The sequence below is a fragment of the Sinocyclocheilus rhinocerous genome, unplaced genomic scaffold (assembly GCF_001515625.1).
Source record: "Sinocyclocheilus rhinocerous isolate Xijiao unplaced genomic scaffold, SAMN03320098_v1.1 scaffold1956, whole genome shotgun sequence".
In the NCBI taxonomy this organism is placed as follows: domain Eukaryota; kingdom Metazoa; phylum Chordata; class Actinopteri; order Cypriniformes; family Cyprinidae; genus Sinocyclocheilus; species Sinocyclocheilus rhinocerous.
The window spans coordinates 779,579-790,290 of record NW_015638932.1 but is presented as its reverse complement, the minus strand read 5'-3'; the positions used below and the strand labels follow the sequence as shown (position 1 = coordinate 790,290).

At 36.5% G+C, this 10,712-nt stretch overlaps 1 protein-coding gene across 1 annotated transcript in view; it reads left to right on the top strand.

Moving 5' to 3' along the window:
- LOC107750057 (partitioning defective 3 homolog B-like) overlaps positions 1–2,468 on the top strand; it is a 177,748-nt gene extending 175,280 nt beyond the window's left edge. The window contains exon 24 of the mRNA XM_016565315.1: positions 1,568–2,468. Within this exon, the coding sequence (XP_016420801.1) occupies positions 1,568–1,928 (361 nt within the window). The 3' untranslated portion in view covers positions 1,929–2,468. The remainder of the gene's footprint in view (positions 1–1,567) is intronic.
- Positions 2,469–10,712: the final 8,244 nt, after the last annotated feature.

The window sequence follows — 10,712 nt, the reverse complement described above, 5'->3', positions numbered from 1 at the left end:
GTTGATCCATCCCTTACACCTTAACCCACCCTTAAACCTACCTAGACCACCAAACCTGTACCTAACCTTACCCGTATCCCACCTCAATAGCAGCAAAAGTGTTTTGCAATACAATATGAACACAATAAGTACATTGTACTTAATTTTTGATGTAAGTACATAGTAGTTAAGGCCACTTAATATAAAGTGGGGCCATATACAGTTATACTCTTAAAAATAAAGGTTATTGGCATCTGTGATTCCTTGAAAAACCTTTAACATCCATGGATCGTTTTCATTGGACAAAAGGTTCTTTAGAGTGGAAAAGGTTTTAAAATGTTCTTTACTCTAAGAAAAAATGGTTCTTTGAAGAACTGTTCACCGAAAGGTTCTTTGGGGAACCAAACATGGTTCTTCTGTGGCATTGCTGCGAAAACCCTCTTTTGGAACCTTAATCCTTAAGAGTGTATGGAACAACATTATGGTGGGTGAATAATGAAAGATCTCTAATTGTTGACTGAACTGTTCCTAGCCTCACTAGTTCCTTCATTATCTATGGCAGCGGTCACCAAACTTTTTAAGCCCAAGATCCCTAACCTCAGCCTTTATGAAAGACAAGATCTACCTACTGAAGAATTGATACAAAAAGGCAGCCCAGATTGTAATCCAATTTTAATTAGTGATGCACCTGTCATGATTTTTCATGGCCGATTCAGATTCTTTTTTTTTTTTTTTTTTACTAGCAAATTGGCCAATTCTGATAATGGATACTGATTTTTTTAAGCAAATTTATTTATTGGTTATTTAAAAATATCTGAAGGCATTTGAAATTAGAGGCAACTACTGCGTTTCAATCATGATCCGAACAAAGATGCTACACACGTTGCATGAGCAGTTGTTTTTTATTTGAATTAGATTTACAGGATTTAAAGCAAAAACAGAACGGTCTGACTTTAGCTTTGTAAAATTATGCTACATAAAAACATCTGCATGAAACAAAAACGGCAGAAAGTCTCAATGAGACGCAGTTTCACTCTCTGACAGCAGGTGGCGCTTATGGAACAGCAGCCATACAGCGTTTCCTTGGTTACTGCTGTAAACAAAGCAACTGCGCTTATAAATACTACTTTACATGGAGGTAAGAGGAGAAGAAAATCCCATTTTTTTCCCAAAACTTTTCTCACGACAGTCAGTTCCCTTCAGTGATACATTCATATTATAACCCCTCACCCCCAATTCAATATTTATATTTTCTTCCAATATTTCAAGCAGCATGAACCGTGATCTTGCTCTGCCTGCTACAGTATTTTCTCCGCTTTGCATCCGTCTTCAGCGTATCTGGCCTCAGTTAACGTCCTGTTTTCAGACTCAGGCACGATGTATTTTTCTTTGTCACTGTCCCAGTAGCTCCCCAAAAATACAGAAAAATAAGTACAAAAAAATACAGTACAAAAAGTGCACTAATGTAATGTATTTTGTACTTAATTTAAATTTATTTTCAGGATCTACTGGGATAGTGATAAAGATCTACCAGTCGATCGCGATTGACAGGTTGGCGACCACTGATCTATGGTATTGTTTTTTCCAGGAGGATGCCCATGGAGGACTACCCGAACCAGAACTGGGCCAACCATAGAGACCCTGTCCACTACCCCAACCCCATCTACGAGACCCATCAAGACAACTATCCTCCACACTCTCCCCGGTTGCCTGTACCCAGGCCCGCGGAGGCCACGGGTGGTTACTACCCCACATCTCCAGCCCAACAGAGGGGTCCCATGAGGCAGGATGTCCCTCCCTCTTTGAACCCAGGTGCCAAAGCCCCACCGCAATACGAAACGCTAAAACAAGGGAACTATCGGGCGGCCAGTCCTGATCGTTACGGGCCATACGGAGATGAACAATACCAAGATCCCCGGCAGAAAAAACCAATGATTGGAGCCGTCTAGAGGAGGAGGAAGTAGGTTTGTACTGAAAAAGTTAAGTGATTATATAATTTTGTCCATTTAAAAAGACATTAAAGGAACAATCTAATTAGTTTTCTTAGACTTATGAGAAAAAAAAGGCAAATACAGTTGGCTTGACATAGCCATTGATTACTCCATAGTGAACTATTTAAGTAAAATTTGTTTTTTGTTTTGGACGTCAGCATTTTTTCCTCTTAATTAGTATCAGTTCTGAACAGCAAATCAGTTTTACGCCAGAGTCGGTTAAGTTTGAAGGAAGCACATAGGGTTTGTATATATGTACGTTTTGCATGAATTTAATTCATGATGCCACACAAATGTGTATATGATGGTCTGCCGTGGTAAGTATGGCCATTTCATCCCCTCATGATTATATATTGTTTTGCTGATGACATGATTGGTAGTCGCTTATTATCCTAAAATGTCAGATTTTCTCAGAGCATTGTTTGTTTATATATTGGGTGCCTTATGCTCGTTTGGGTGCGAAGTTTTTAAATGTGAAGAAATTCACCATCAGTTTACTTTTTGTGGTTATAAAAAATTTTTGTTTTTTTGCTGGGGGTTTTATTGCGCTTTATTGCGTTTGCAGTGACTCCTAAAAGACTCCACTTATTCTGTTTTTGTTGTTTTAAATCTAAAGTGTTTTTCATTGCTATGTTTTGAGGATAATATTCTCTTTCAACCACCTCTCTCATTGATTCATTTTAGTAAAGCCGTTTTGAGGCCCAAAAACAACAAAACGGGCTAAGTTACACAAATAGCTGATCCGATATCAAAGTCTCGAACTGTTTTGGCTTTTGTTGTCACTCCTTTTCATTTATCTTAGGTCGAGGTTTTTACATTCCTGGCATTTGTTTTCCCATTCAGCCATTCTATCGTAGTGCTGCATGAAATACTGCCCCCTAGGTGCAATACACAATGCTCTATGCACAGGGCTCTTGTAGTGCATAATCGTTGTTGTTGGATCATTGCTTTAAAGCGCACCTATTATGCCCCTTTAAACAAGATGTAATATTAATCTTGAGTGTCCCCACAATGTGTATGTGAAGTTTCAGCTCAAAATACCCCACAGATCATTTATTATAAAATGTGGAAAATGTATTTTTTGGGGCATGTCTAAAAAAGAGCTGTTTTTGGTGTGTATCACTTTAAATGCAAAAGAGCTGCATATTCCCACCCCATCTTCAGAAGAGAGCATGGTGTATACATCTCTGCTTTGCATATATACAGCAATAAACAGTCGGTAGAAGCAACATGACTGAGAGCGAGAGAACCGGTGTTCAGCCGTACATGTATGAACCAGAGTCAGACACAGATGAAGAAGAGACTCCGGCAGAATGAAATGACACACATACAAATACAGTTAAAATGTTAGCTAAGCACTATAATGACATGATTTTGAGGCGCATTACCTTTAAAAATAAAAGTAATCCACTGCGTCCTCAGTGGCTCAGATGTTGGGAGGATGTAATATTAATCTTGAGTGTCCCCACAATGTGTATGTGAAGTTTCAGCTCAAAATACCCCACAGATCATTTATTATAAAATGTGGAAAATGTATTTTTTGGGGCATGTCTAAAAAAGAGCTGTTTTTGGTGTGTATCACTTTAAATGCAAAAGAGCTGCATATTCCCACCCCATCTTCAGAAGAGAGCATGGTGTATACATCTCTGCTTTGCATATATACAGCAATAAACAGTCGGTAGAAGCAACATGACTGAGAGCGAGAGAACCGGTGTTCAGCCGTACATGTATGAACCAGAGTCAGACACAGATGAAGAAGAGACTCCGGCAGAATGAAATGACACACATACAAATACAGTTAAAATGTTAGCTAAGCACTATAATGACATGATTTTGAGGCGCATTACCTTTAAAAATAAAAGTAATCCACTGCGTCCTCAGTGGCTCAGATGTTGGGAGAAAATGAAGACTCTTATGTTCAGTCTTACATCCAAACACAGAACATCGGGATTACTTACGAGACATTGTTGACATTACAGCTGCTCGAGCGCAGTGAAAATGACTGTCAGTCAGCAGCCGTGGGCGGGGCCTAAACAATGTGACGTCACATTGCTCAGAGAATCAAAACGGCATGCCTTATGAGACTGGTTTGGTTTAATGGGGATTAAAAAAAATAAGGAGTGGGTGGATTTTTATCATTGTAGGGTGGTTGTGTTCACACACTGCAAACACACATTTATGCCCAAACACCATGTAAAAGTGGATTTTGCGTAATAGGTGCCCTTTAAAAACTAGACTTCCTGATATCCTTGGTTTGTAAAATTATCTGTCTGTTGTAGTTAGGAGATATGTTGCCAGTCAAAACAGGATCCTGCAAGAACCAACTTAGAAAACAAACTTAATGAATTTTTGCACCCACTTTGTTTTTTTGCACATTTAATGCCTGAATGAAGAGGTTTACAGGAAAATGGCCAGATAGATACTGAAGATACTGAGAATACATGAAGTTTTGTTGATTTTATTTGTAAGATTTTACGTTATACACATATGTTACTCTATAGACTTTACAGTACGTATGGATAATCAGTCGGTGTTCAATCTTGTGTCTGTCTTGTCATTGAAAAGTTGATTTTAATTTCTATATTTTCATATCACATTTTTCATTTAATGTTTATGGAAAATCTACTATCTTTGTGTTGATTTTTATTTTACTTGGATTTTATTGGATTTTATTTGTATGTTTTTATTTAATCGTTTTATACTTGTTTTTCTGTATCAACAGCTTTTAAAGGATTTTTTGTCAATTTATTTTGAAATTTAACAAAAGAGACCAAATACTGTGCAATTTTACTTATTTAGCCATTTGTACATTTAAATTAGTTTTTTTTTCTTTGCTCTTTTTGTTTGTTTATTTGTTTTTTGCTCTTATATTTTTATGAAAATCAAGATGCTGGTCTGCATAACTTGTGAAATCAAATAACATGCATAACAATACAATTTGTGGTATTGTTTTTATTTTTTAAAGTTGGGCAAATGTTGTATTGAATGGAAAGAAGTGTGTGTTGCTTCTACACACGTCATAACCAACAATTAATCTAGATGTTATAGGCCTACATTTTTGGGGTAAATAATATGGCTATGACATCAGTTCAGATTGATTATGACATTTTGGTACTTTTTTATTTTTAATGAAATTGTGTACGTTTTTTTTTGTAAATAAAGTGGTGTTTTGGTTAATGACATGTTGATGATGACTTCAGTGATGGCGTCCCACAGTAAAGCTGTTTGGTATTCATTGTGCTCTTGTACAGTCTTATAACTTCATACTCATAATGATGACTGAGAGAACCTCTTATTTAACATTACTGATAATTACTCCTGCTGATTAGTACTAATTTATCCTCTACCAATTAAGCTACAGAGGGTTGCACTGAAGTTATTAGGGCCTAATGGACCTATTTGGGAATTGTTGCTGATTGGGAAATTTGGCATTAAAGTGTTTGCATATTTCAGTGATGGCGTCCCACAGTAAAGCTGTTTGGTATTCATTGTGCTCTTGTACAGTCTTATAACTTCATACTCATAATGATGACTGAGAGAACCTCTTATTTAACATTACTGATAATTACTCCTGCTGATTAGTACTAATTTATCCTCTACCAATTAAGCTACAGAGGGCTGCACTGAAGTTATTAGGGCCTAATGGACCTATTTGGGAATTGTTGCTGATTGGGAAATCTGGACAGAATTTCAGTTTAATTAACCCATGGATGACAAGAGAGAGAGATGTTAGGTGGGAATAAATGAATTGTGAGAGCACTGTCGAACAAAAGGTTGATAAAAAATAACTGTGATGTCAGTTTAATCTTCATTATTTAGAAAGAAGACCACCACTCATGGATATTATGAGCCACAGTACATTTTAAAAAGGCCTTATCATGAACAGTATTTTCTTGCTCCTTTAAAATATACTTTGTATTAATATACTGTGTAGACTTATGCTAAATCGTTGTAAAATGTATAAGAAACTAGTATTTGTTTTGCAGGCCTAATTATCAAAAGAAAAGTTTTTTTTTTTTCAATGCATTGAATGTATTATATTTTAGTTTGATCATTTTTATTTAATATTTTGCATTTTTAGGGGATTTTATGGTACTATCTCGTATCTTTCCTCTCATATCTATCCTTTTATTGATATATAGTTAGATATATGATTATAGTTTAAAAACATTTTTCCTGTTTTCATTTTAAATGTAACGTTTTAGTAACATTTTGTCATTTTTATTAGTTTTTGTTTTTATTTAAATGTCTATTTTTATTAAGTTAAACATTAACTAAAAATTACAGTATACAATATGCATGTATATATATATTATTATTTTTTCCAGCTAATTGCCAAATGTTTTTTTTTTCTTCCCAGTTAACAATAATTATACTGAAATGGGTGTGTATATGTATGTAGCTTATGGCCCCTTTATTCATATTTAGTACATGAAAGTTTGACTATTAATTTTAAAGTATTGGACCTCTCACTGCAACAAATTTATTTAATATACTAATGATGTGCCATTCCCAACAGGATTCTTAATGGCCTCAAAGCTCCCAATGACTTCACTATGAAAATGAAATGCACATTTCATCCCTCTGTCATCTTGTCCTTCACAGTCATCACTCATTTATTTCAATTATGTCCCCTCCTTTCATTGGCGAGTCTCGTATCCGAGCTAATCTGGCCAGTTGAGTGGATTTTGCTCATTTCATTATGCTGCCATTATAAGAGACTCCAGTGAGACGTTATCAGCGGAGCCTCAGAACGGACCAGCTAGAGCGTTTGGAAGAGGAAAGCACTGACCTGCCCTTCACCTGCTTTAAATATTGCACGTAAGTGCCTTCAGTCACTACTATGTCATGTAATTGCTAAGAGCACACCTGTTTTATAGCGAACATGAAGACATCTGGCCTGCTTTTGACTCATAAATCTAGTGGTCACTAAAATAGTAGTCTGCTGAACATCTCCAATCCTTCTGCAATTCTGACACTGTGCAAATCCTGTTCAATCATCAGTATTCTATAAACATGCAGGAGTGTCAATGTTTTGCTAATGCTCAGACTAACTGTTCTTCCATGTGTTTTTGTTCAGGTTCCCAGAATTCCTCGGTCTTAGCCTGCAGATGCATACAGTAAGTTATCAAATTTTGTGCACACACACACACACACACATGTATATACTGTATTTTATGAAGGGCCAAGCATAGTTATAATTCAAAATAATGTAAATCTGAATATATAGTTAGATCTAAAAGTATATATTCAAATGTGTATATGTAAATCATGAATACACAGTGTGTGTGTGTGTGTACGCGTATATACATGACATGAAGCTTAATTTAGATCTATATTACTCCATACACACACACACCCACACACACACACAGCTAATGACCTTCCTCAGCTGACCGGCTGACATGGGCAGGGTGATGCCAGGTGTTTTGGTTGACAGAGTAGCGCAGGCTGCTCGTGCCCCACATTTCATCCGCAGTATTGGGTTCCTGCATCATGATAAAAGGAACGCTCCTATTAGCTTAGTGCTAAGAGCCGCGGCCTGTTTCTGTCCTGTTTTGACCCCCCTCGTCAGAACACTGTGTTTGAATAGGCAGATTGTATACTCGGAAGTAAACGCCCAAAGCTATGATTGTCTAACATGTTTGACAGCCTACATCCTTCATAGATGGACGCTGCTGTGATTTAGGTTAAAAACGCATAAATACTCAGTACATATCAAACAATCTGTAATAACAGACAAAGCAATAGTGACCCCGTAATAAAAACAGTTACTCACACGTGTGGTGCGACATTACAGTCGGATCCAATATAGTAAGCACTGCATCGCCTTTTAGTTTCAATCTTTCTGAAAATCCTGTGTCAAATTGTTTGTAAACGAATAAAGTTAATCCTAATGTTAGGATCAGAGTTGGGGGCAGTCGTGGCCTAATGGTTAGAGAGTTGGACTTGCAACCCAAAGGTCGTGGGTTCGAGTCTCGGTACCGGCAGGGATTGTAGGTGGGGGGAGTGAATGTACAGCGGTCTCTTCCACCCTCAATACCACGACTGAGGTGAGACCCTTGAGCAAGGCAGTATTGAATGGAAAGAAGTGTGTGTTGCTTCTACACACGTCATAACCAACAATTAATCTAGATGTTATAGGCCTACATTTTTGGGGTAAATAATATGGCTATGACATCAGTTCAGATTGATTATGACATTTTGGTACTTTTTTATTTTTAATGAAATTGTGTACGGTTTTTTTTGTAAATAAAGTGGTGTTTTGGTTAATGACATGTTGATGATGACTTCAGTGATGGCGTCCCACAGTAAAGCTGTTTGGTATTCATTGTGCTCTTGTACAGTCTTATAACTTCATACTCATAATGATGACTGAGAGAACCTCTTATTTAACATTACTGATAATTACTCCTGCTGATTAGTACTAATTTATCCTCTACCAATTAAGCTACAGAGGGTTGCACTGAAGTTATTAGGGCCTAATGGACCTATTTGGGAATTGTTGCTGATTGGGAAATTTGGCATTAAAGTGTTTGCATATATCTGGACAGAATTTCAGTTTAATTAACCCATGGATGACAAGAGAGAGAGATGTTAGGTGGGAATAAATGAATTGTGAGAGCACTGTCGAACAAAAGGTTGATAAAAAATAACTGTGATGTCAGTTTAATCTTCATTATTTAGAAAGAAGACCACCACTCATGGATATTATGAGCCACAGTACATTTTAAAAAGGCCTTATCATGAACAGTATTTTCTTGCTCCTTTAAAATATACTTTGTATTAATATACTGTGTAGACTTATGCTAAATCGTTGTAAAATGTATAAGAAACTAGTATTTGTTTTGCAGGCCTAATTATCAAAAGAAAAGTTTTTTTTTTTTCAATGCATTGAATGTATTATATTTTAGTTTGATCATTTTTATTTAATATTTTGCATTTTTAGGGGATTTTATGGTACTATCTCGTATCTTTCCTCTCATATCTATCCTTTTATTGATATATAGTTAGATATATGATTATAGTTTAAAAACATTTTTCCTGTTTTCATTTTAAATGTAACGATTTAGTAACATTTTGTCATTTTTATTAGTTTTTGTTTTTATTTAAATGTCTATTTTTATTAAGTTAAACATTAACTAAAAATTACAGTATACAATATGCATGTATATATATATATTTTTTTTTTCCAGCTAATTGCCAAATGTTTTTTTTTTCTTCCCAGTTAACAATAATTATACTGAAATGGGTGTGTATATGTATGTAGCTTATGGCCCCTTTATTCATATTTAGTACATGAAAGTTTGACTATTAATTTTAAAGTATTGGACCTCTCACTGCAACAAATTTATTTAATATACTAATGATGTGCCATTCCCAACAGGATTCTTAATGGCCTCAAAGCTCCCAATGACTTCACTATGAAAATGAAATGCACATTTCATCCCTCTGTCATCTTGTCCTTCACAGTCATCACTCATTTATTTCAATTATGTCCCCTCCTTTCATTGGCGAGTCTCGTATCCGAGCTAATCTGGCCAGTTGAGTGGATTTTGCTCATTTCATTATGCTGCCATTATAAGAGACTCCAGTGAGACGTTATCAGCGGAGCCTCAGAACGGACCAGCTAGAGCGTTTGGAAGAGGAAAGCACTGACCTGCCCTTCACCTGCTTTAAATATTGCACGTAAGTGCCTTCAGTCACTACTATGTCATGTAATTGCTAAGAGCACACCTGTTTTATAGCGAACATGAAGACATCTGGCCTGCTTTTGACTCATAAATCTAGTGGTCACTAAAATAGTAGTCTGCTGAACATCTCCAATCCTTCTGCAATTCTGACACTGTGCAAATCCTGTTCAATCATCAGTATTCTATAAACATGCAGGAGTGTCAATGTTTTGCTAATGCTCAGACTAACTGTTCTTCCATGTGTTTTTGTTCAGGTTCCCAGAATTCCTCGGTCTTAGCCTGCAGATGCATACAGTAAGTTATCAAATTTTGTGCACACACACACACACACACATGTATATACTGTATTTTATGAAGGGCCAAGCATAGTTATAATTCAAAATAATGTAAATCTGAATATATAGTTAGATCTAAAAGTATATATTCAAATGTGTATATGTAAATCATGAATACACAGTGTGTGTGTGTGTGTACGCGTATATACATGACATGAAGCTTAATTTAGATCTATATTACTCCATACACACACACACCCACACACACACACAGCTAATGACCTTCCTCAGCTGACCGGCTGACATGGGCAGGGTGATGCCAGGTGTTTTGGTTGACAGAGTAGCGCAGGCTGCTCGTGCCCCACATTTCATCCGCAGTATTGGGTTCCTGCATCATGATAAAAGGAACGCTCCTATTAGCTTAGTGCTAAGAGCCGCGGCCTGTTTCTGTCCTGTTTTGACCCCCCTCGTCAGAACACTGTGTTTGAATAGGCAGATTGTATACTCGGAAGTAAACGCCCAAAGCTATGATTGTCTAACATGTTTGACAGCCTACATCCTTCATAGATGGACGCTGCTGTGATTTAGGTTAAAAACGCATAAACATATCAAACATATCAAACAATCTGTAATAACAGACAAAGCAATAGTGACCCCGTAATAAAAACAGTTACTGGTGCGACATGTGCGACATTACAGTCGGATCCAATATAGTAAGCACTGCATCGCCTTTTAGTTTCAATCTTTCTGAAAATCCTGTGTCAAATTGTTTG